At 70.2% G+C, this 25736-nt stretch overlaps 1 protein-coding gene across 19 annotated transcripts in view; it reads right to left on the bottom strand.

Moving 5' to 3' along the window:
- Positions 1 to 25149, bottom strand: part of PLEC (plectin) — a 67500-nt gene extending 42351 nt beyond the window's left edge. For 3 of the 19 annotated variants that reach the window (XM_080381584.1, XM_080381595.1, XM_080381603.1), the window contains exons 1-3: positions 25066 to 25149; positions 24365 to 24412; positions 17548 to 17743 (exon numbers count right to left, since the gene is read on the bottom strand). In XM_080381584.1, coding sequence (XP_080237710.1) covers positions 17548 to 17743; positions 24365 to 24412; positions 25066 to 25134 — 313 coding nt within the window. In that variant the 5' untranslated portion in view covers positions 25135 to 25149. Of the gene's footprint in view, positions 1 to 1083; positions 1232 to 1479; positions 1606 to 3445; positions 4226 to 8643; positions 8727 to 12743; positions 12898 to 17547; positions 17744 to 19967; positions 20122 to 21217; positions 21312 to 23161; positions 23252 to 24364; positions 24413 to 25065 lie in introns of those variants that run through there. The other 16 variants (XM_080381592.1, XM_080381593.1, XM_080381598.1 and 13 more) reach the window with 9 other exon arrangements.
- Positions 25150 to 25736: the final 587 nt, after the last annotated feature.

Genomic DNA, 25736 nt, shown 5'->3' with positions numbered 1-25736 from the left:
AACCACAGCCAACGCCCTGGAAAGCGCCGAGGGAGGGGGAGCAGGACTGCGGCGGGGGGCCAGGACCAAAGCAGCTCGCCTCGCAGCTGCCAGCATCACGGCAGACACGGATGTGGCACTGGCAGGAGGGATGCACGTGGCTTCAGCCACAGCAGCTCTGGGCGTGAGGGGTCTTGTGGGAGCCCAGGGCCTGGCTGTGCCCACGGGGACTGCGGCAAGAGCCAAGGGGGCTATGTGGCCACAGCCGCGCTCCGACCGCAGGCCCTGACCAGCCCAGCCGCTGCCGGCCCAGCCCTTCTGCAGCACAAGTGTGCCGCACCGCGGGCAGCCCCTGACCACACCCTGGCAGCAGGCGGCTTTGCCCCTGTGCTGCTGCCTGCGCTGAGCACAGTGCCCCCAGCAGCCACAGCGTTTCAGTGAGGACGCTGCCCACCAGCAGGTAGATGATGGCACAGAGGTGAAGATAACGCTGTACAAAGAGGGGGGCTCCGTGATGAACCCACAAAATAACCTGCCCACATCGGGAGCTCTTGGCACGCCAGCCAGCCCTGCCCGTCCTTCCCGCAAGGACACACATCCCTGCCAACACCAGGATCCGCTGAGATGCTCCCACCCGAACCAGCGTGCTGCCATGTCCCCTCCCAGCCCCCACCCCCCCTTCTGTCACCAGATCCCTGTCCCCAAAAACATTTGGCACCTTCACGCCTCGGGAAAACACCTGCTGCCTGCCAGCAGCGAGATTTCGGCTGTCGGATACCCAAAATTGATGGGGAAGGGGGATGGGGATGCTGGGGGGGCTGCGGCGTGGGTGCGTGGAGGGGCTGCTGCTGGCCTCTCCCACCCCGCAGGGTGTCGGGGGGGGGGCCAGCCGGGGGGCCCAGCCGGCAGTGCTGATTCACTGGGGGTGCCGGTATGTGCTGTATCCCGCTCCCGCGATGCTCCCCGGGCAGGCGGGTCCTCCCTAGAGCCCCCCAAGAGCCCCCACCTACCCCCCGCCCCATCGGGACGGCAGGGCCCTCCTCCCTCTGCCCCCCCCCGCGGATGGGCGGGGCGAGGGGCCGAGTCGAGTCGAGCCGAACTCACCTGCATCCCCCGGTTCGGCCCGCCGCCGCCAGTACCAGACCAGGGCGAGGGATGCTGCGTGTCCCACCGCCACCAGCGAGGGGAAGAGGGACCCGGTGTCCTCCATGGGGACACGGCTCGGCTCGGCTCGGCTCGGCGGGGCAGGGACGCACCAGCGCCCGCCCCCCCGGGGCAGCTCCCGCTCCGCCTTAACCCCTCCCGGTCCGCGGCGGGGAGACGCCTTCCCCCCCTCGCCGTACCGGGAGGCTGCCCCCCCCCGCCCCAGCCCGCTCCGCTCGCCCCCATCACTCACATCCCGGCTTTTTATATCCCGGGATGTTCCGCCCGAGCGGCGCCAGCCTCCCCCCGCCACCCCCCCGATGTCCCCCCAGCCTCGGCCCGGCGGGTCTCACCTACCCGGCACGACCTTCATGAGCGGGCAGGGAGCGGGCAGGAGCGGGCAGGGAGCGGGCAGGGAGCGGGCAGGGAGCGGGCAGGGAGCGGGCAGGGAGCGGGCAGCGCAGAGCGAGGGCGCAGCGCCGTGCCGGCGGCGGCGGGGGCACCGGGGGGGGGGCGGGCAGGGAGCGGGCGCCGATATAAATAACCGGTGCCCGTCACCGAGCCCGAGTTAGAACATGACACGAGCGGGGGCGGGACGGGGAGGCCGAGACACCCCGGGACCCTTCGGACCCCCCCCGGCGCCGGGGGGGTTAACACGGCCGCCACCTCGGGGAGTTAATTACAGCGGCACTAATGGCCTAGGAACGGGCCAGGGGCCGGAGGAAGCCCCCCCCGCCGGGCCGGGGGCTGGGCTGGGGGGGCGGCGGGACCCGCTCCGTCCCACGGGGACCCCCGCAAGCACCCGCCGCCGGCGCGACCCCGTCCCCGCCAGCCGGGAATCCCGGCCGGGTTTTCCCGCTGCGGCTCCCCGGAGCGGAGGCAAAACCCGGTCCGGAACACACGGGACGGCGGGACGGCGGCGCCCCACGGGGACGCACCCCGTGGGGCTCGGGCAGCCGCACGGCCCGTCCCCTCGCGCCGCAGCACCCAGCGCAGGGTGCGACCCCCGGGCACAGCTCGGGGACCCCCGCCGCGGGATGCGGGGGCACGGTGCCCCAGGGGCGGGCAGGGGGCTGAGCAGGGGCTGCAGGGATGCTGTGGCAGGGCCGGTCCACGCAGCACGCCCCGGGAGCTGCAGGGCCGAGGGCCGCCCCCCCGCCCCCCCGCCGGCCTGGTGACTCACGGCGCTGGCAGGGAGCGGGCTCGGCGCCTTCGCGCTGGAAACTTGGAGCGGCGGCAGCTGCGGGGCTGAGTCACGGCCAGCAGCGGGAGGGGGGGTGCAGGGGGCGGGGGGGTGTTGCGGGGGGGGGGGGCCCTCACCGCGGCCTCGGGGCGCCGGCCGCAGCTGCCCCGCCCGGGGGGGGACGGGGACGGACACGGCAGCCCCGCAGCTCCTGCCGGACCCAGCTGCCACCGATCCTGTGTCGGGATCGCATGTCGCTGGGGGGGGGGGGAGGGGGCCAGGACCGTGGGCAGGGCAGGGACGCCCCCGCAGCCCCCCGCCGCAGGCAGCCCCCCTCCCCAGCCACAGCCCTGCCCACCCCAGCTGCCGCTGCCCATCCATCCAGACCCATCCTGTGCACAGCCGGGATGGCGGGGCTCAGCCCCCACACACAGCACGGCCCCCCCATTACACGGCCACCTCACCAGCACAGCCACCCCACTGCATGGCCGCTCCACGGCACAGCCCCCCCGTGCCCCAGTGCAGCCCCCTGCCCGCCCCGGGGAGCGTGGGGGAGGGGGGTCAGTAGCAGTGAGATCCCCAGCAGCACTGGAGGTACTCAGCAGCCCACCTGCCCACCCACACACACACCCCCGAGCATCACGGGATGCTGCTCCGCTGCACAGCGGCACACCCGGGCCCGGGGGACCCGCACAGCCTCCCAGGGACCACCCCAGCCCCAGTACCGTGTGCCCCTGCCGCACCCGGTCCAAGGGCAGGTACACCAGCAAGGCACGGCCTCCCCCTACGCCGCGGGACACCCAGAGCCCTGCCTGACTATGGGGTCCCTGTGGATGCATGGGGAACATAGTAGCCCCCAAGTCCCCCCCTGCACCCCTCCTCCCCAGGCTCAACACCCCCCTGGACAGCACAGGGGCTGCAGGTGCCCCCTGACCTTGGCAGCGGGATGGGAGGGTGGGGGGGCTGCCCCTGGAGCTGAGGAGGGGGGCATCGCGTCAACTCAGCGCTCTGCAGCAAGCCCCCCAGAAGCATAAGAGTTAAGGTGCCCCTGCACCCTGGGGGGCACCCAGGGGCGAGGGTTGGGGACCCTCCTTGCACCTAGCCTGAAGGTCCCCCCCCCTCACGGATGCGGGTCAATACCTGGGGCCGGGCTGGGCTGGGGGGGCGGCTGGGACACTCCCCCCACAGCGGTGGCAGCAACGACAGGCTCCACGTGCTGCTCGCCCTCGTCCTTCCTTCGGTAGAGCCGGTCACCACCGGCGGAACGTGGCCTGCCAGTGCTGGCGGTGTCAGCAGTGCGGCGAGTGGGGATGGCGGGACGGCGGGTGCGCTGCAGGGAGAGCGGGACGATCTCGGGTGGCAGGCGCAGGTACTGGCGCAGGTAGGCGATGCCCTCGTCCGTCAGGTACCAGTAGAAGTGGCGCCAAGCGAAGGTCTCCCGCACCAACCCGCGGGACCGAAGGGAGGCCATGGCACGCAGCACCTCCACGTTGGGGACACCAGGCAACTGCGGGTGGGCACGCCGAGGCCGGGGGTCCTTCTCGGCCACCAGCACGCCCTCACGGAACAGCAGCTCCAGGATGGCACGCAGCCGCTCCAGCGGCATCAGCATCCCGGCCACCATGGTGCGGCTCGGCACGGCACGGCACGGCACGGCACGCCTCTGCTCAGCTCGGTTACGGCTCGGCACGGCCGGTATGGCCTGGCACGCCTCACCACCGCTCGGTGTGGTCTGGCACGGCTCGGCACTGCTCGGTACAGTCTGGCACGGCTCACCACTGCTCAGTGTGGCTCGGCACAGTTCAGCACGGCTCCGTACTGCCTGGTATGGCCCAGCACAGGCCGGTATGGCACGGCACAGCCCAGTATGGCCCGGCACGGCTCGGCACGGCGCGGGCTGCCTGCGGCGGCCAGACTGGCGGCAGCTCCACCCCCGGGCCGGGGGGGCCGTGGGGGGACCGGGGCCAGCCCTGACTCAGTGGCCCCTCCCCGGCCCCACCACCCGCCCGGGGGGAGCCACGGCCGGCCCCGCTCCCCCCCCCGCCCCGACCCACCCGGCCGGTTCCCGCGTGGGAACCTCCGCGGGTCCGATCCCGCCCCGCCCCGGACACCGGGACCGCCCCCCCGAACCATCCCCGGGGGCGCCGCCACCCGGGGGGGGGAGGGGCTCGACATGGGGAGGTGACCCTCAGCCCGGGGGGAACCCTCAACACGGCGGGGGAACGACTCTCAGCCCTGTGGGGGACGGACCCCCTCAGCCCCGGGGGAGACAGACCCTCAGCCTGGGGGGGCACACACAGCTTAGCCTGGGGGGGACGACCCTCAGCTCTTGGGGGTGCACCGTCAGCACGGCGGGGGAGGGAGACACCCTCAGCTCGGGGAGGGACCCTCAGCCCCGGGCGGGGCCACCACCTGCCCGGGGACGTGGCCCCCGCGCCCCCCCGGGAGCATCCCATCCGGCAGAGCTGCAGGCAGGGCTCCAGCGGCCGCATCCTGCCAACGTCAATATTTGCTCCACTCCTGCCCCTGTTTGAGCAGCGCCGGGGGGGCCGTGCTGGCTGGGGAGGACCACACCCCACAGGGACCCACCCGTCCCCACAGCCCCCACGGACCCCCCATCCCCACCACCCGGGTGCCCCGCAGCAGGCGGCACAAGCGCAGGACCATGGCATCATGGCCGTGGCACTGGCACTGCTTCCTCTACCCCCACACACACCCCGCCGCCTGCTTGTCCCCAGGGCTGGCAGGTGGGGACGAGGCAGCTGCCACCCACAGCCACCCCCCCGTGCCCTACCAGGACCAGCAACTGCCTGCCACCCACACACCAGCACCACGGGGACCCCGGCACAGCCCCTGCCACGCCAGCTGGGGACCCTGAGCACCACAGCGGGGACAGCCCCAGCACCCAGGGTCCCCACCCCACGGCCGCACCCAGATCACGGGTGGGTGGGTGCTAGCAGCCAGCTTGTGGGCACGCGGACTGTTTCCTCCTCCTGTCACGTGCCAGCGCTGGTGCCAAGAGCAGGATGGACTTGGGGACGGCCCGGGGTGCCTGGGGCTCACCCATCACCGGCACCAGTGCTGGGCTGGCAGCAACCCCCTGGGAGCCTGGGGGTTCCCCCACACCGGGGGCTGCCCCACAATGGGGGGGGTCGCACCCCCTCAGCCCTGAAACAGGAAAGGGCCGCCACTGCCACCAAGCCTGGTGTCCCCTCAGCCAGGGCTCCCCCAGCCCCCCCAGCCCAGTGCGGTGGGGCCAGGGCAGCCTGGCACCAGGAGGCTCCGACTGCCACAGCAGGAACACCCTGGCAGCAGTGGGGCAATGCAGGGGGTCTGGGGGACGCTGTGGCTTTGGGGACAGCATCGGCTGCAGAAGTGGCACCATCCCTGGCACCCCCTCCCTGCTGACGCCGCTACCGGGAGCAGAGCAGCAATGTGGCGCGCTGAGATTTACCAGTGGGGAGCAGCGGCCCCGGCACAAGCACGAGGTGCTGCGCAGCCCCCGGCCATGCTCATGCTGGTGGGGCACCCACCCCAGAGCTGCTGTGCCCCACGCGCCCCAAACCCACCGGAACGGGTGATGAAAGTCACGCCGGCATGGCCGGGTGGGGGGACCCACAGCACGACTTGCACAACTTCCCCATCCCTCTGATCCTGGAGGGGAGAGCCAGGCGGGGGCTGGGAGGAGCAGAGCCCCCAGCCCCATTCCCTGAGGGCCCCCAACACAAGGCACCCCCGGCACAGGAGCTGGGGGCACCAGGACGTCCACCCGCACCCCATGCGGGACTGTGGTACCCACCGCCCGCACACGGAGGGACCCCCCTGGGAAAGCATTCGCTGCCTGCCCAAGCACCCACTCGTGTGCCCGTCCCCACGGAGCACCCCCCTAGCACCCACACCTCTGCGGTGCCCCCCGGAACACAGCACCCCACGCAGGGGGTGGGAAGGATGGGGGACACCAATGGGGGGCAGCCAGCCCCGTGCATGGGGAGGGCCCGAGTTCACCACAGCCAGGCCTGGGCTGAAACCGGGACCTCCAGGCAGGGCAGGGCACCCCCAAAGATGGTGACAGGAGCCATGACACCCCAAGTCACCCCAGACCCCCAGCATGCTCCCCACCCCACAGCCTCGGGGGGGCCCGGAGGGGAGGGAACGCGCCAACCGACCCAGCACAGACAGACAGACAGACAGTGCCGGGGGGGGTCACAGCTCCCCCAGTGCCTGCACCAACCGGTCCCACCCCTCCGGAGCAGGGATGGGGCTCCCCGGGGGGAGCAGGGACCTGGGGCCCCAGCCCACGCTGTGGGGCACACGCTGCAGTGCAGGGCCGGTGCAGCCAGCACGGTGCTGCCCGTGTCTCGCCGCAGCCACAACCTGGCTCCCTGCAGGTGGTGGGGGGGCCCACGTGCCCCCCACACAGCCCCCTCCTGCCTCACATGTTCACCAGCACTGGCCCCCGACCTGCTGCCCCCAGCCAGACCTTGCCAGCACCAGGTCCCCGTCCCCAGATCAGTGGGTGCAGGGATGCAAGCGTGGGCACGGCTGGTTCATGGGGCTGCCCCCACCCCCCCACCCCCCCGGGACATCGCACCCCCCAGACAGGTCATGGCCACGCCATCCGGCTGCCCACCAGGAAGTGCCAAGTCAGCGCCTGCCGCAGTGATCCAACACGATGTGACAGTGGAGCCGGCTCCGGCATCCAGCCGCTCCCCCCTGTGCCCCCCATCCGCCAGGGACACCAGGCACAGTGCCGGCACCCACCCTGCACCCACCAAACTGGGGTGCACCCCGGGGGCCAGGCACCACTCAGCCCTCCCCGAGCCCAGCTCAGCACCAGCTCAGCCCACCCCAGCACTACTGGCCCCACCACCACCGGTACTGGCCCTGCCACCACCGGTACTGGCCCCACCACTCGCACCCCCGCCTCACCACATGCTCCAGCACGTGCCCATGAAGCACCAGCGCTGCACCTTGGGGGTTCCAGGGGGGCAGCAGCTTCAAGAATGCAGTGCCTGGGGTCATCCCCCCTCAGGTCCTGCTGTGCCCCCCACCCCTCCAACCCACAGCCAGGGGTCTGACCCACAGCAGGGGCTTTGCCCCATGGAGACCTTGGGCGGGTTGCAGACCCCCAAACCTTGGGGCGGGCAGGTGGGCAGCGGCAGGACCCTGCAGCCAGCAGCTCCTGGCCATGGGCCCATCGCTCCCCTCCCGGTGCCGGTGCCGGTGCTGGTGTCCACCAGACCTGGCCTGGCGGGGCCGTAGGGCTCCCCGTGCCGAGGCAGGAACAAAGGCATGGCTGTTCGCGGAGGGCACCGCGGTCAGAGCTGGGGGGGCCAGGGGGGGCACCACCGGCCAGATCTGGTTATTAATGAGGCCAGAGCTGGCAGGGGTCCCCCGGCTGCGCCTGTTCTCACCATAAATCAGCCCCGCCGGCAGCCTGGACTTTGCAGGAGGGGGGCACAGCCTGGGCTCCCGCTGGCCAGGCCTACGGTGCTGCCACGGCTGCCAGCCACCCCAGCGCCTGCCCCTGCCCGGCTGCGCCCCAACCCTTGCCACCATCCTGCCAGCCTGGCCCCATCCCCACAGCTTGCGAGGGGAACAGGCCCCGCGGCGGCTGCCTGCCCGCTGCAGTCACAGGCGGGCCGGTGGCGGCCAGCGGCCCCGTGACCAGCATCTGCCGGCGCCCGTTACTCACGCCCCAGCGCCCCAGCTCTGCGGCACGCACCCCCAGCCTGGCGGAGCCTGGGTGACGCCAGGAGTACGGGGATGGGTGACCACCGCTCCTCCTGCCTGCGCCGCAGGAGGCTGCCAGCACGGCCAAGCCAATGCCGGCGCCGGAGGGATGTGGCTGGAGCCCCCCCGGGATGCCGTTGGAGACCCGCGGGATGCTGTTAAAGGCCCCCGAGATGCAGCCAGAGATCCCCGGGATGCTGTTGCAGACCCAGAGGATACAGCCAGAGACCTCCGGAATGGTGTTTGAAGCCCCCGTGATGCTGCCAGAGACCCCCGGGATGCTACCAGAGATCCCTGGGATGCAGCTGGCGACACCGGGGGATGAAGATGGAGACCCCTGAAGCAGCCAGACCCCCTGGGAATGTGGATGGAGACCCCCGGGGATATCACTAGAGCTCGCAGGGATGTGGCTGGAGCCCCCCGGGATGTGTCCGGAGACTTTGGGATGTGGCCGGAGCCCCCCAGGATATGGATGGAGCCCGGCAGGATGCAGTCGGAGCCCCCCAGGACGCGGCAGCGGAAGAAGCCCCTCACCCGTGGGTTCGGGCTCCGGGGGCTGGGGCTGCAGCGGGGGTCCCACGCCCCCCGGCCCCCCCGAGCGGTACCTTTGAGGGAGATGATCTCGTGGTGGATGGAGCGGGACGCCTCCATGGCTGCTCCCGCCCGGCTCGATCGGTCCCCTCAACTCGGGGGTGGCCCCGCCCCCCCGCCCCGCCCCCCCCGCCGCAGCCCACCCGCCGCTGCGGCACAGCGGCCCCCCCGCCCCGCCCCGCCCCCGCCCCCACCCCCGCCCCCCCCCCCGTCGGGGACCGGCTCTGCATCCCGCCCCCCCGGCACGGAACGGAACGGCACGGCACAGCACAGCACGGCCCCCCCATCAGCACGGCCCCCCCAGTACGGCACAGCCTCCCCGCCCCCCCCAGTACAGCAGTCCCCACCCCCCCAGCATGACACACACACCCCCCATCTACACTCAGTACTGCAAGGCTCCCTCTGAGTACGGGACATACCCCCCCCCCATCGGTACAGCCCCCTCCAGTGCAGCACAGCCCCCCAATCAGCATGACCCCCCATCCCCACCCAGTACAGCACAGACCCCTCCATCTGCACAGCCCCTCCCTCGAGAGGGCCCCCCCAGCCCCCCCAGACCAGCACAGCCCACCTCCAGTACTGTGCAGCCTCCCCCAGTCCAGCACGGCCCCCCTCATCCCTCCCTGGCCAGCATAGTCCGCAGTGCAGATGCCCCCCCATGCACAGCCCCCCCAGCCCCCGCTCCCTCTGCCCCCGCTCCCCCAGCCCCCCCAGCCCTGGCAGTGGGGCCCATCAGGCCTAAGGGGACGAAGGGGGAGAGCAGGAGCATCCCCCCCATGCACCCCCACCATGGGGACAGGGGTGCTTGTCATGGAAGGGGACAGGGAAAGGGGATGCCTGTCCTGGGGGTGGGGTGGGGGGGCAGGGGGACACAGGGAGAGGGGACATCTGTCCTGGGGGAGGGGGGACATGGGGAGAAGGGGTGTCTGTCCTGGCGGGTGACAGAGAGATAAGATTCCTGTCCAGGGAAGGGGATTGGGCGACATAAGGAGAGGGGATGCCTGTCCTGGGAGGAGGGACAGGAAGTGGCAATGCCTGTCCTGGGGGGTACAGGGAGAGGGGACGCCTGTCCTGGGATGGGGGGGGGGGGGGGGGGGGCGGGATGGGGACAGGGAGAGGGAACACCTGTCCTCAGGGGGGGACAGGGGGACACAGGGAGAGGGGATGCCTGTCCTGGGGGAGAACCAGCTTGTCCCCACCCCTACCTAAGACACAGGAACCAGTGTCCCCACAGCATCCCCCCCCTCCACAGCACAGTTCAAACCTGGTGGCAGCTGGGGGGGGCAGAGCCCCCCTTGTGCCTGGGGAGTGGGGGATGCTGGAGGGAAACCTGGACCCATGCCAAGGCCCCCAGTGGGATCCCCCGGCCCCAATCCCCCTCCTCAGGCCAGGGGGGCAAGCAGTGGCACCCCGAGAGCCGCAGCCTGGGTTGCCCTCCCTCCAGCACCCTGCTCCTGCCGCCGTCACCGGCACCACTGCGCTGCCCTGGCCACTCTGCCTGGTGGCAGTGGGGGGCTGGCGTGCAGCCCCCCGGCACAGTGCCAAGGCGGCCTCCCGGCTCCGCGTGGCCGCGCCAGCCCCGGGCCCTGCCGGGAACTGCCGCTGCCTGCGCCACGCTGCGGCCAGCCCCGGGTGACGGCCAGCGTGGGCCTGAGCCCACCGCCACCGGGAGACACCCGGTTCCGCCCTGGCACACCCGGGGATGCCCCCTGGCAGAGTCATCCCCACAACCGTGGGCCTGGAGGGGTCCCGGGGGTCTGGCTACCCCCCACATGGGTGACATGCCAGATGGAGCTGGCCCGGCTGGAAAGCCCCAGTTGTCAGTGGCGGTGGTGCTGGCCCCCAGCCAGTTTTTGGTTTCTGCGGCGCTTGCTCCCGGCGCTGCGCACAGATAATGTCTCTAATCGGGAAGCCCCGAAGCTGCACAGCAAACGCCCACCAGCCCACCGTGACATCCGGCACACCCGGCTACCCCGGCACTCTGACCTGCTGCCAAGGCCACCAGCACCTCTGCCAGCCCCTTGCCCCATGCTGCCCACCCACCCCAGGGATGGGGACCCTCCTGCTCCTGCCCAGCACCGGGCAGATACCAGTGCGGCACAACCACCCACCGCAACCCCTTCACTGCGGCAGATAAGGTCACTCCCCGCCCAGGGTCCACCCTGCCACCAACACGCGGCACCTCGTCCCCACGCCCAGGCACCGCTGCGGCAGGACATCAGTGCCACGTGCTGCCAGCCCAAACCGTGTCCCCCAGCACAGCCCCCAGCAAAGCCCCTATTGCCAGGCCTTGGTGCTGGATCACACAGGGCTCCAGACACTCAGACATGGCACGTGCCAGCGGCACTGGCCCAGGCGGAGCTGGCAGGTACTGGCGGCTCTGATGGGCTCCTCGCCAACCATCTCCTCTCCACGGTGGTGTCACCGCGTTCCGCACAGCACCGAGGCTGGGTAGATGCTTCCTGGCTGCCACAGCTCAGCCCTGGCATTGCCCATGCCCCTCCTAGCAAACCACAAGCCTGTGGTCACCCACCGGCTATCAGGGATATGGCAGCGGTGCTTGCCAAAGACCCCCATGTGTCCCCTTCCCCACCGGCTCCTCCACAGACCTTGGCGCAGCCAGGCAGGACCTTCCTTAGCATTTGGCCTGCCAAAACTCAGTGCCAGCAGCTGCGCTGGGCCATGCACACCTTGTCCCGGCTGTGCCACAGCCAGGCATCCAAACCTGCCCCATAGGGCCCACGGTACCAAACCCGCTGATGCCCGTGTGGCCAGCACCCGGGGACGCCGAGCTGGGCAGAGCCACACGCAGGTGACACGGGCCTCACAGTGCCCCCTCGGCACCTGCTGGCTGAGCCACGCTGACCTGCCCTGCACTGCCATGGTCCTGCAGAGGGGTGCCGGGTCCCCAGACATGCACCAACCCTAGCAGCTGGCCCTCGCCGGGCCCCGCCAGGCGCATGCTGGCACACATGCACACACACGCGTGTTCACACACGCGTGTTCACGCACACGCACCCATTGCCAGCACCATGGCACCACACCAGAGCTCACCTGCCACCACCACCCTCCAACGCGGCTGCTCCTGGCACAGCAGGCTCGGCCCCAGGGCTCCGGCGCTGGCAGCACAGGGCACCCCAGACCAGCAGCATGGGTAAGCAGGTGGGAGGGTCGCACCCACAGAACCCCCTGGGAAGCCCCACCAGGACCAGAGGCTCCCATCCAGTGGCAACGCCAAATGTCCCCTAGCACCATGCACGCCCCAGCACTGGGTGGGGGGCTTCCCCCCCCCCCCCCCCGGTAGCTCTGGCCATGCAAGGGCAGAGCGCAGGCAGCGCGCAGGCAGCTCTCGCTCCCCTTGTAAGGGCATGGCTGCCGGAGGCTGCCAGCCCCACACAGAGCCACCATGGCCCCCCCCGGCCACGTGCTGGCCCCGAGGGGCACTGCTGGAGACCAGGGCAGCTGCAGAGCTGCCGAGGTGCCCGTGTCACCACCGCTGAGCACCGGAGCCTGTGCCCCAAGATGTCAATGCCAGAGGCCACCACCGACACCCATGCCCCAAGACACCAATGTCACCGATGCCACCGGTGCCCATGCCCTGTCCCTGGCACTCCTCCCAGGCTACCAAGCACCCCAGCCCCCCGTGCCAGTCAGGCCCCACTGCCCACGGGTGCCAGCTCCTTCCCCAGCCCCACTCACCCACCCCCCGGGATGCAGACCCCACATGGCACCGGCCAGCGGGGACCTCCACAGGTGCCCCCCCCCCAGGGGCTGCCCCTGAGTGCTGCAGACCGCACCGGTATCCTCCAGCCGGCGGGGGGGGTGCATGGGCATAGACCCCCAGCCCATCCACACCAAGAGCCCAGCAGGGCACTGACACCACGGCAGGGGCAGCCCCCGGGTGGGGGCACCTGGGGGGGTCCCCGCTCCCCAGTGCCGGCACCTGGCCCCCAGCAGCACCGAGCCCGGTGCTGGCGGGGCTCCGGCAGCGCCTGACGTGCCCTATTATGGGAATGAGCCGCCGAGCTCTCCCCGGGCGCCCCCCCCGCCGGCTGCCCCCCTCCGGCCCCCCCAGCCTGGACCCCTGCGTGGAGCAGGGTCTGGGGGGTCGTACCTTTATATCGCTCCCGCACGTCCTCGTAGGCCTGGATGAAGTCCTGCTCTTCGGGGTTCGGGGGCAGGCGCCCCAAGTCGTAGCTGGCCATGGCGGGCCGGGGCGGGGGCGGGGGGCGAGGGCCGGGGGCTACGGTGTGTCCGGCGTGTCCGGCCGCTGCCCGGCGCTGCCCAGCCCAGCCTGGCCGGGACACGGACACGGGACCGGCGGGACATTCCAGCCCGCCCAACCCTTAAAGGCACAGCCGAACGCCGTCCCGACACCCGCCGGGGCTGCGGGGCACGGCACCACGTGGGGCACGGCATCCCTGTGGGGCACGGCCACTCCATGGGCACGTCATCCCCACGGGGCACGGCCACTCTATGGGGCACAGTCACCCCACAGGGCACAGCTTCCCCACGGGGCATGGCCACCCCATGGGGCATGACATTCCCACGGGGCACAGCATCCCCAAGAGATGCAGACAGCCCCATGGGGCACAGCCACCCCACAGGTGATGGCACCCCACAGGGCATGGGGCAGCCGGGAGCAGCCCGCGCTCCCCCCTCCCCCGTCAAACAGTGCTGGGGACATGGCACTGCCTGCAGCCTCAGAGCTCCACAGCATATGGGGGGCACTGCCAGCCCCCACCATGGGGCACCCACATGTGCCCTGAGGAGCACGGTGAGGTGGGTGACAAGGGGTGGGATGAGGGGTGCAGGTGATGGGGGACAGCATGAGGCTTGGGGGGCAGGTGATGAGGGACAGGATGGGGGGTGCTGGATACACAATCCCAGCTGGCACGGAGCCCCCCACTCCAGCTCCCACCCTGGTGTGGCCACCCACTGCCCCCTCCCCAGCCTCACTCAGGGGGGGGCCAAACAGGGTGCCCCCTCCTCCAGCGGGTGCTCAGCCAGCCCCACGCGGAGAGCCCCAGGTCCCTCGCCATGGGGAGCCACAGCATGTCCCCTCCCTGGCAGAAGCAGCTCTGCAGCCCGTGGGGACAGGGACGTCACGGGGCCAGCCGCCCCCCCGGGCTGCCGGCACCATGAGAACAAGGGGTATTTTTAAAGCTCCTTCTCTGAAACCGGCCCCAGCTGCCACCACCCCAACCCCCCCCGGGCACCGGGTAGGCACCACCGCAGCCCCCCACTGCCCACTCAGGGTGGAGAGCTGCCCCCTCACCAAGCCATGGGGCTGGCCCCCAGCTCTGCCCCACAGCACGGCCAGGGGACCCCACAGGAGGCTCTGGGCAAGCTGGGACCAGGCGACACCGGCCCCAGCAGGACAGAGCTTCGTCAGCCCTAAATATAGAGGCCCAAAGCCCCCGAGAAACCCAATCTGCGGCTGCCAGCCCAGCACAGAAATAGCCTGGGGTGCCGGGGGGGACACTGGGCACGCCCTGGGGACACGCTGGATGCTGCACAGGGGGACACACGGTGGGGGCTGCACAGGGACACGTCGGCACACCATGGAGAGACGGCAGCTGCTGCATGGGGACACGGTGGGCGCACCACAGGGACATGGTGGGTGCTGCATGGAGACACACCAGGTACGCCATGGGGACACACCAGGCACATCTTGGGGACACGCTGGATGCTGCAAGGGGGGGACACAGCAGGGGCTGCATGAGGACACTTCGGCACACCATGGGGAGACTGTGGCTGCTGTATGGGGACATGGTGGGCACAACACGGGAACATGGTGGGTGCTGCATGGGGACATGGTGGGCGCTGCATGGGGACACACCAGGCACACCATGGGGACACACAGGGTGCTGTAGAGGGACACATGGGGTGTAACACAGTGACACAGCAGGTGCAACACAGAGACTGGTGGGCATACCATGGGGACACACTGGGCACTGCATGGGGACATGGCAGGCACACCATGGGGACAGAGCAAGTACTGTACAAGGACACATCAGGCACACGGCAGGTGCTGCGTGGGGACACACTAGGCGCACCATGGGGAGACACCAGGTACACCATGGGGACATGGCGGGTGCTGCACAGGGACACAGCAGGCACACCATGGGGACACACCAGGCGCAACACAGGGACACACCAGGTGCTGAATGGGGACACATCAGCCACTGCATGGAGGCACAGCGGGTGCTGCATGGGGACATACTAACACACCATGAAAACGCAGGGGGTACTGCATGGGGACACACCAGGCGCACCATGGGGACATGGTGGGTGCTGCATGGGGACACACCAGGCGCACCATGGGGACATGGTGGGTGCTGCATGGGGACACGTCAGGCACACCATGGGGAGACCCTGTGTGCCAGGTGGGACATGCTGTGTGCTCAGTCCTTGCAAGGGCAGCAGGTCCAGGGGCAGTGCTGGCAGCCAGACCCGACCCTCGGCCATCTGGCACATGGCCCTCGCTGGGCGCTGGCACCCACGGGGTGTGCCAGGGTCACCCCTGCCGTGTCAGGGGTAACTGGGCTCAGGGGGCAGAGGCACAGCTGCCCTCACACACATGTGCACACACATCCCCCATGTGCACCCCCCCTCGCACCCCATGCCAGCTCAGCCGCCCCTCTGCAACTCAGGCACCCCACCCTGTGACTCAGCACCGTGGTGTCACCAGGTCAGGCTGTGCCGGATGTCACCGCTGTTCCCATGCCATCTCAACGCACCCCACAACCCCCTGGGCCTCCAGCCCCTCTGCCCTCCAGCTCTGGGACCCTCTGGACCCACCACATCCCTGAGCGGAGACCCCCAGCCCTGTGCCCAGGCCGGGGTGGGCCTGTGAGGTGGGACCCCAGGGACCTGACTGGAGGGGACAGCAGAGACCCCTACCAAACCAGACTGTGGGGATGCCATCACCAGCTGAGACCCCAGAAGACCCAGAGACCCCCTCACCAGCTGGGACTGGGGGGCCATGGGCACCCCCACCATGCTGGGACCCCCAGTCCCTGTTGGTGGCTGTGGCATGAGGTGGGGGGGACACAGGGCAGTCAGGCAGGTGCACGGTGACTGGGGACAGCCTGTGTCCCCCACCCCAAACCCCCTGGGGGGCTGTAGGTCCCAGCTGCCTCCCAGGAAAATGGTGCTGTGGGGCTCAGGCAGGGGCTGTAGGGCTGGGGGGGACCCAGTGCCAAACCAGGGAGAGGACGGGTGGTGGGAGCAATCCCAGCCCTAGCAGGGAGGGGGTGTTACAGCCGTGGGACAGCACAGCCACGGCCAGGCCATGGCCCATGCCGGGCAGGGGGGCAGAGCCCCACGGTGGGGGTGGGAGGGGGCACATGGCTCCCCTCAGCGTGGGGAGGGCACAGGGCCCCACTGCTGGGGAGGGCTTGGACCCATGGAGAGCATGGGGCAGGATTGGGACCCCCGGGCGCTGGGCACTGCGGGGGATGCTGTACCCCACACTGGTGGGCATGGGGGGGTACAAAGCTCCACGAGCAAGGACACGGGCAGGAGGTGGGCAGGCAGGAGTCCCCTACCACTGTGGGGCAGCCCCCCACGGGAGGCCCAGGGGGGTGTCCATGGTCCTGGTCCTCATGGGACCCCCAGCAGCAGCAGTGCTGGAGATCAAGGGGCCATGTGGGTCTTCCCCACAAGGACGGGGGGTGCTCCATGGGCACCCCACCACAGTCCCCCCAGCTGCTGGGGCCACTGCGGCTCCCCCCGCCCAGGACAGCCATGGCCCCAGGAGCCCTCTGACACACAGCCTGGGGACAGCCCAGACCAGCACATGTCCTGTGGGGACACACTGGGGACACGGCCATGTAAGCACACCCTGCGGACATGGCCTGGGTGCTGTGGGGACACCCTGGGGACGTGTCCTGGGTGCTGTGGGAACACAGCTGTGCAGGGAAACCCTGCAGACATGTCCTGGGTGCTGCGGGGATATCCCAGAGCACCCCAGGATCCCCAGGGCTGTGTCCCCGGGTGCTGCAGGGACACCGTGGGGACATCCCAGGGACACGGCCCCACAGGGACATCCTGTGGACATGTCCTGAGTGCTGCGGATATAACGCAGGGATATGTCCTGGGCACTGTGGGGACACACCAGGGATGTGTCCCTAGGTGTTGTGGGGACACTGTGGGGACATGTCCTGCGTACTGCAGGGACACCGTGGGGATGCGTCCTGGGTGCTGTGGGGACACCATGGGGACACATCCCTGGGGACCCTCTGATGACACCCACCTACACCGCACAGCACCAGGGACAGCCCAGCCCTGTCCCCAGCACCAGCCCACCTGCCCCAGGCGACCCAGCCCTGGCATCCCCCGAGAGACACGACCCCTTGGGACAAGAGGACCCCCAAGCACTTGGCCCCAGTACCAGTGGAGACCCTTGGGGCCCCTTGGCCACCCCGATCAGGACCAGTGGGAGCCATGTAGCCCCCAGCACGGTACAGCCAGACCTGCACTCACCCCACCGCCAAGCTGTGTCCTGCCCCGACATTGGCCCCTCGTGGGGACACTGTGGGTGCCCAACACCACCGGGCATCCGCAGCATGGCACAACACGGTATTGGCATAGCAATCCCCACGGCGGCGGCACCGTCCCCGCCGCAGCACAGCTCCCAGCCCCAATGTCACCCCTTGGCTCCCCAGCCCAGCACAGAGGTTGCTCCGTGGCACTGCCCCCCCAGCACTGCACGGCATCGTCCCACGGCCTGGCACAGACACACCACTGCACAGTCCCCAGGTCTCCAGCACCCCTGGGTCCCCATCAGCAGCTACCAGAGCAGAGCCCACCATGACAGCTCACAGCTCACAGGGACCCCCTCCCCATCACGGCACAAGCTGCCACCCCCCGGCACACGGCGCCCCCAGCATGGTGCCAGCCACCAGCCCTACCTGCAATCCTGATGACAGCCCTCTCGGCGGGGTCCAGCACCGTCCCGTTGCCGGTGGTCGCCTTGGTGCGCTTGGAGCGCTGGTGCTTGGCCAGGTTCCAGGGCAGTGTGTCCCCGGGGCCCGGGGAGCTGCTGCTGCCACTGGAGCTCTCCTCTGCCATCCCCGCTGGCTCCCGGCACCCTACCGACGTCGGTTCCTGCGGCAGAGACACGGTGTCAGGGACCACCCAGCACCCAGGGCACCACTCGCCAGCACCCAGGCCCTACCCCAGCACTGCTGTTCCCAGTGCTGGCCGTGGGGCACGCCCCAACCGTCCCGGCTCACACCTATTGCCAGGTTCCCATGGCCGCCAGCAGTGCCTGCAGCACCCACACCGTGCCCAGCCCTGCTGCAGAACCAAGGGGCGCCGGGAGGCACCGCGAGCCCCACGGGATGGCGCACGGCTGAGACCTCGTGTACATGACACTCGGGGAAACATGGTCAGTGCCAGTTGGTGCTGCTGAGCCCATGGTTGCAGCGGCGATGGACGGGCAAGGAGCCACGGTGGTGCCCAGAGGGGCGGCGAGTGGGGAGCAGGATGCCCCGACGATGGAGCTGTGGCCCCGGCTGAGGCAGACAAGGAGCTGGTGTGCTGGTCCCACACCGGGAACGGCTGCGGGGCCACCGGGCACTTGCCTGCAGGGACCCCCCACCGGTGATGCCCAGACAGCCCGTCCCCGCGGCGCAGGGCAGGGGGCACAGGCAGACCAGAGCCGCAAGGGACGATGCCGCACCAGCACCTAGAGCACCGGAGGCCGGGCGAGGTGCCGCAGGGCTGCCGGCTGGTGTGGCTCCGCGGCTGGCAGAGGCTGCCAGGGGCTGCCAAGGCCCAGCCAAGCCAGCAGCCCCGCAGCACTGATCCCAGCCCTGCCGGGAGCGTTCCCGGGAGAGTACAGTGGAGGTTGCCAAGCGAAACCGCACGTCAGAGTCAGTAGCGGTGCGGATGCCTCCGCCATCCCACCTCCGCAAGCTGCCCGCCGTTACACCGCCTCTGGCTATTTTTTTCCCCATTGGATCCCACGCTGCTCGGTGCTGGATAGCGCTGGGCAGTGTGACAGAGCCACCATCGCAGGGACAGCCAGGGGTCCCAGGGCACACAGGAGACAGGGCTCAGCCGACCCCCGAGCCCAGCACCCACCCCCGTGGCATTTGCCGCTGCTGAGGCGCCATTTGCAGAAGCTCCAAACGTGGCAGATTCCCCGGCTCTCCCAGGGGCTGGTGCCGAGCGCGGCAGCGACGCGGTGCAACGTGCCACGGCAGCAACAGCAGCAGCGGGTAGCGGTAGCAGAATTGTCACCCGGCCTGCTGCGGTGAGGCCATTTCAGCCAAAACCCTTCCAGAAAGTGCCCCTGGCCCATGAGCCACTGGCTGCAGCCATCGCCACGGCTGGCACTGGGAACCGAGCCAGCCTGGCCCCCCCACCACAGCCCAGACCACAGCCCCCTCGGACCCCCCCGCCAAGCACCTGAGGATGGGGGCAGGCACGTGTAGGGCAAGCAGGGGGTGGGCACACGAGCATGTGGGGCGAGCAAGGGGCGGGCGCAGGCGCGTGTGGGGCGAGCAGGGGGTGGGCAGCGCGGCACGTGCCTGTGCCAAGCCTGACTCACCAGCTCCATCACCCACGCCTCCCCCACAGACCCTGGCCTTGCAGCCCCCTCACGCCCCAGGCCTGACACGCTGCCTCCCCCTGACCCACAGCCCCCCCAAACCCCGCACCCCCTGCCTGCCCCACACACTGCCCCAGACTGCACAGCCCCCCCGCTGTGCAGCCTGCACCCCACAGCCCCCACACCGCACAGCACAGACCCCCCTCCCAAACCCAATACTCACAGTGCAGCCGCCCCACCTCACAGCCCCCACACTCACAGCGCAGCCCCCCCAACACCGCACAGCCCCCCCCAGACCCCACACTCACAGCACAGACCCCCCCAGACCTCACACTCACAGAACAGCCCCCCCCCCCCCAGACCTCACACCCACAGCACAGACCCACCCTACCCCACAGACCCCACACTCCCAGCAGACACACACACACTCACAACACAGCCCCCCCCCCCCACAGACACCCCCCCCCCCCAGACACCCCCCCGGCACAGCCTCCCCACCTCACAGACCCCACACTCACAGCATAGCCCCCCCCCTCACAGCACAGTTCTCCACCCCACAGCCCCCCCACGCTGCACCCCCAGGCCCCATAGCTCCTGCAGCACCGGCCCCCTCAACATCCCGCAGCCCCTGCAGCCCCCCCAGCTCCTGCGGCACCGCCCCCCCCCCGCACCCCCCAGCGCCCCCGGTCCTGCGGCACAGCCGCCCCGCACCCCCCAGCCCCCCGCACGTCCCGGGCGCGGGTGCCCCACGCGTGGGGCGGCACCTGCACTCACCGAGCGCCGCGCTGTCCGCCGGGCCGCGCCGGGGGGGCATGACCGGGGGTGCACCGGTACCGGGGGCTGCACCGGCACCGGGGGCTCCGCCCGCACCGGGGGCCGCACCGGCACCGGGGGCCGCAACGGCACCGGCTCCGCTCCCGCTCCCGCTCCCGCAGCGGCGCGGGGGGGCGGGGCGGGGCGGGGCGGGGGGCGCCTATCTCACCTCCCCACCCGCGCCCGCCCGCCCCGGGGCGCCCCGGCACCCAGCGGGGGGGGAACCCTCAGCGGTGACCCCGCGTGGGGAGGGCGACGCCTGGCCGCGACACCCGGCACGGCAGGGGTTAACCGTGACTGCTGTGCGCAAAGGGTTCACCCTGAGCAGCGCACCCAGTGCGGCCAGTACCCGCCCCAGTGCACCCAGCAGGGTGAGGGTGCCCCCCCCCCCAGCCAGGTGCAGGCAGGGCCCTGCTCAGCCCCTCCCCCAGCGCTGCCTGGGGGCTCCCCACCCCCCCATCCCCACCCGGTCAGGGCTGGGAGCAGCCACTCCCACCCTAGCCCTGGCCAGTCCCCCGGGGTCCCCACAGCCCCCCATACCACCCAGCCCCATAGCCCTTGGGGCCTCACAGCCCCTATACTCCCCCACGGTCCCTGGCCCCCCAGCCCCCCCAGCCCCATAGACCCTGTGTCCCTCAGCCCCCCATACCTCCCCAACCCCCACAGACTCTGGGTCCCCACATCCCCCAGCCCCATAGACCCCAGCCCCATAGGCCCTGGGTCCCCACAGCCCCCAGGTCCCCAGGGTGGGCATCGCACCTGCTGCAGCCCCCAGCACCTGGCACTGCCCGCCCTCACCGGTGCAGCAGGCAGGCAGGGCAGGCAGGGCAGGCAGGGGCAGCCATGGCCCCTCGCCAGCCACTTTCCCCACCTGGGCAGCCCCCACCAGCAGGGCCTGGCCAGGGACCCCCAAGGTTTGGCCAAGTGCCACCACGTGATGCCGGGCACAGACAGCACCGGGAGCTGAGGGGTATGGATAGGGTGGGCAGCAGCCTCGCCAGGGGCACCCCGGGCCATGCCGGACCCCTGGGAGCTGCCTCATGCCAGGGCCAGGAGCGGCAGGAGGCCCTGGCCACGCCGGCACCAAGGATACGCCAGGCCTCGTGCCAGTTCCAGCGGCACCGGTACCACCCTCTGCAGCCTGGGCACCACCGGCGCCCCCCTGCACCCCCGCGGCCCCTCTGCCTGCCAGCGCCCCGTTACCCACGCACCGCCACCGCTGCCGAGTCAGGCAGCGTGCCTTGCCCGCCGCACCCGGGCACTCGTGCCAGCTCCCAGTGCCACAGCAGCCAGTGCAGCACCGTGTGGCATCAGCCACCCTTCACATGACCCAGTTCCTCCTGGCCCGGCGCAGCCGCCCTCAGCTCCCAGCTTGTTTACGCCACCGCGGCACTGGCGCTGCTTGGCCAAGTAGCACCGGGAGACTGGGGACACCCTGCCCGGCGGGTGGCACTGCAGGGATGCCCCACCAGCTCAAGGGGTCCAGGGACAGTGATGCAGGATGGCAATGCCAGCCTGTGGCGTGGGCACAGCGGGGGTGCCAGCTCCATTCTCCCCCTCCCCCAGTGCTGGCTGCCGCAGCACAGCCGCGGGCACACCGCGGGCAGGTGTCCAGGGCAGCAGGAGGGTGGCACGGCCCAGGCAGGCGTGCCGGCAGCACGTTTGCCGGCTGCCTGCCTCAGCAGTAGCACAGGCTGCTGCCATCTGCCGCATCCAGAGACCACGTGAGCCATCGCAGCAGAGGGATGACGCCAAGATCCCCGGCTCGCCCACCGTACAGCCTCCGCACCCGCTCCCCGGCACCAGCACCGGCCGAGCTGCCCACACCCTGCCTCCCTGCCTGCCTCCCTCTCCTCTGGCTGCAGCTGCCGGCAGAGCCGGGCAGGCCAGAGCAGCTCTGGCAGTGGGGATGGAGCTTGGTCCCTGGGGAGCTGGTGAGCCCCTTGGCAGCCGGTGAGCCTGCCAGGAACCAGAGATGGTGTTGGCAACTGGAGATGGTGCCAACTGGCAGCCTCAGCCACGCAGGCTGGCAGCTGCTGTGGTGCCCAGGAGCTCTGTGGTGATGGTGCCGAGGATGGAGCAAGCGACCCCAGGTGTGGGTGCCAATACACAGGCACACGTGCACTATCCTGAAGGCACATGTGTGTGCACACGCACACACATAGAGACGCACACACGTGTGCACACACACCTGCCCTTCTGCCCCATGCACACACACACAACATTAACACAGGAATGCACATGTATGAGAGTGCACACGTGTATCTGCCCAAACACATGTGTGCAAACCCCCCCCCCCGCTGTGTGTGCACACGTGCAAATGTGGGCATACATGGGCATGGACAGCCATGAACATGCGTATGCCCACACCTGCCTGGCTGCACGCACACAGAGTGCGTGCCAGCACACACCAACACAAACACTGGTGTGCACACACATGCAAACACACACGTATGCACACCTGCACACATGCACACCAGGGCAGCTCAGGGACTCAGCATCCTGCGCCATGATCCCCCCTGCAGCATGGCAGAGCCAGCAGGTGGAGGGGCTGGCGGGGTGCCAGGTGTGCCTGGGGTCTCCGCTCAGCCCTGCTCCTGTTCCGGGTCTCATCCAGCTGGGCGCCATGCCACAACAAGCCCTGCTGCCAGCACTGCGCCCTACACGCCCGTGCGCCCTGTAGCATGGCACCCACACCTGCCAGCCACCCACCGCATCCACCCCCACGGGTGGCACAGCTCTGACCCACGGTGCTGGGGGAAGCCAGGCAATGGGTGCTCTCCCTGGCACACCATCACACTGGCATGTTGGCCTTGTGCCTCCCAGTGCCCTCTGGTGCCTCCCAGTGCCCCTGTGCCTCCCAGCCACATCTGGGCTGCCCGGCTACGGTGTGGCATAGCACAGCACCCACCCCAGCCCCACAGTGCCACAGCATCGGGGCCAACATGCCAAACTCATTCCAGAGACCCCACCGCAGCCAGCACCCACCAAGGCTTTGCGGGGTGCAAGGACCCTGGAGACCCCAGGCCAGGGCAGCGCAATGCAGCAGCTGGGAGCGAGATGGCTCAGGGCAGGGTCCCCCTCCCAGCTCTGCAGGGGCCCCGGGGGCCCTACCGTGGTGCGGTGCGTGCCACCGGCACACGCTAGCCTCTGACCTCTGCTGATGCTGGGCTCGGCTTCGGGCTCCTCCTGTGGCCCCTCTGCAACGCAAACACACCGCCCTGTGACATCCCCGGTGCTGCCTGCGGTACCGGGAAGGGATTGCCGCTGCCCAGGGCTGTCGGTTCCTCCGGCAATCAGGCAGGACTCCGTGCTTGGCACAGCCGCCCTCACCGCGATCATGTGCTGGCCCCGGCACGGGAGCAGCGAGCGACTCCCCTCGCCAGAAGCCCAGACAAAGGGCCCCTTTCAGCACCGCACCCGGCCCCACGGGCCCCTCAGGGCCAGGGGACAAAGGTCCGGCACTCTTGGCACCAGTGGCGCCCAGCTCTCCTGGCTCAAGGCTGTTGCAGCACCCACAGAGCTGGGGGCAGAGGGTCTGGCAGGGGGTGGGCATGTGGCTGGAACCCCCTGGCATCGCCAGTGTACCCCTTCTGCACTCCCCAGCACCGGGCATGGGGAGCTGCCAAGGTGCTGGCACGTCCCTCTTGGCTCTTACCTCTATGTCTGCTGGTGGCTTCGCGCTTCCCAGCAGCTTTCCCGGGGGAACAGAGCGAGTGGCTCAGAGCCGACATGTGCACCGGGGCCTGGCACGCAGCCCTTGCCGGGGATCCCGGCACTTGCCGCCCTGCGCCGTCCCCGAGCGCAGCATCACGTCACGCTGGGGCTGGCACACGTCGGCACGGTGCTGCCTGCCAGCCCTGCCCCGGACACTCGCCCTGAGCCTGCAGTGCTGGTGCCGGAGCCGGCAGTGTGGCACTCGTTGCACACTCTGCCATGTGCTCCCCGAATGGGCGCATGTGCCACCGAGAGCCCACGGCACTGTGCCAGCTTGTGCCCCCCTGCCCCCATTGTGCCTACACGTGCCCCAGTGCATCTCAGTGGGTGCTGTTGGCAAGCAGGGATGCTGCGGGGGTGGCCGTGCCCACCTCTGCCTGCAGCCTGCCTCCTGTTCACCCACGGGGCGGGGTGTGAGCTGTACCGCAGTGGCTGCCATAGCCCTGTGGGGTGGGGGGATCCCTGGCACCAGAGGCAGGTCACCTCCTGGCTGCCCCAGTGGGCTCCAGCACCTGGGGATGATCCAGGGCTGGCCCCCCCAACCCAGCCCCACTGTGAGGTCTCTGTGGCACAGAGGGTACCCGTGGGGACCTTCCTGCCCCAAGCCACCCCTGATGCATGGTGGCATCCCTGGGACCTACCTGGGGTGCCGATGGGTGAACTCCCCGGGACAGCAGCTGGCCGTGGGTCTGGAGGCAGAGGCAGCACCGTGGGCAGGACCCCCAGTAGTCGCAGCCACAGGGTGGTCACCAGTCACCCCTCACCCGGTGGGGACACGCTGCAGCTGGGCTGTGCTGGGGGGCTATGTGCTGGGCCTGCCCGGTTACCCCACACACCCTAGTCCAGCTGTGGGAGGAGAGCTCCAGATGTGCAGCCCCTCCCACTGAGTCACCCCGCTGGGATGCTCCCAGCCCTGGTCCCCCAGATCCCACACGCCAGCCCCCAGAGCTGCTGTTCCCACCGGGTCCCCCAGCCAGGGAAGGAGCTGGGCATGGCAGAGCAGGAGCAATGTCAGGATCTGGGCCAGCCACAGGGCACCAACGAGGGGACACGGCTGTCCCTGACCAAGCCAGCCTGCGCCAACCTGGCAACAGCTCTGCCGCACAGCTCTGTTCCTGCGTCCTCTACTCCCCCCGTGTCCCCTGTATCCCTGTGTCCTCCATGTCCCACCCGTCCCCCACATCCTCCTTGACCCCATGTCCCCTGTGTCCCTCATTGTCCCCTGTATCCCCGTGTCCTCCATGTCCCACCTATCCCCCACATCCTTGCCCCCACGTCCCCTGTGTCCCTGTGTTCCCCCCATCCCCCTTGCACCCCCCCATCTCCCATATCCCTCACGCACCATGGGCACCCTGCCAGCAGTGGGGTGATGGTGTGGGGTGCCCCCTGTTCCCATCCAGCTGGTGGACATGTCCCCAGGCAGGCAGGCTTCCTGCAGCCCTTGGCCACTGTGCAACTTCCACACACACCCTCCCCCCCCCAGCCCTGCCCCAGCTCCAGCAGCTCCCATGGCCCCAGCACTTCCCCTGCCTGACTCATCCCTGCCTGCGGCTCCTGCTGCCTGCTTCAACCAGCCTGGGCCAGTGCCAGGCCAGCAGCAGCAGGCAGCTGCCTGCAAGCCCTTAACCCTCTTGGTGAGCGGGACAGGGCCATGGCTGCCCCAGCTGGGGGGTCCTGCCATGTGCCGCCCCCAGCTCTGAGGGTCCCCATGGCGGGTTGGCCGGCACCAGCACCAGATGGGGCACGACTGCAGCCCCGAGGCCGCTGCTGCCAGCTCGGCTGGTGGTGGGGCTCCCCGCCAGCACCCAGCAGCGCTGCTCCCCGAGTCCCTCCCCAGCACAGCTCAGGTTGGGGGGCCAAGGGGCCCTCTTACATCCCCATGATGCCCACCAGTGACCTGGGCAGGCAGCGCAGGCAGGGCGCAGCACAGGCAGGGCGCACTGCAGGCAGGGCACAAGGTGGGCAGGGTGCACTGCAGGAAGCATGCAGTGCAGGCAGGGCGCAGCGCAGGCA

The sequence above is a fragment of the Falco punctatus genome (assembly GCF_963210335.1).
Source record: "Falco punctatus genome assembly, chromosome: 3".
NCBI classification, from domain to species: Eukaryota; Metazoa; Chordata; class Aves; order Falconiformes; family Falconidae; genus Falco; species Falco punctatus.
Note: the sequence above shows the minus strand (reverse complement) of the source record. Positions and strands in the feature narration are given on the sequence as shown.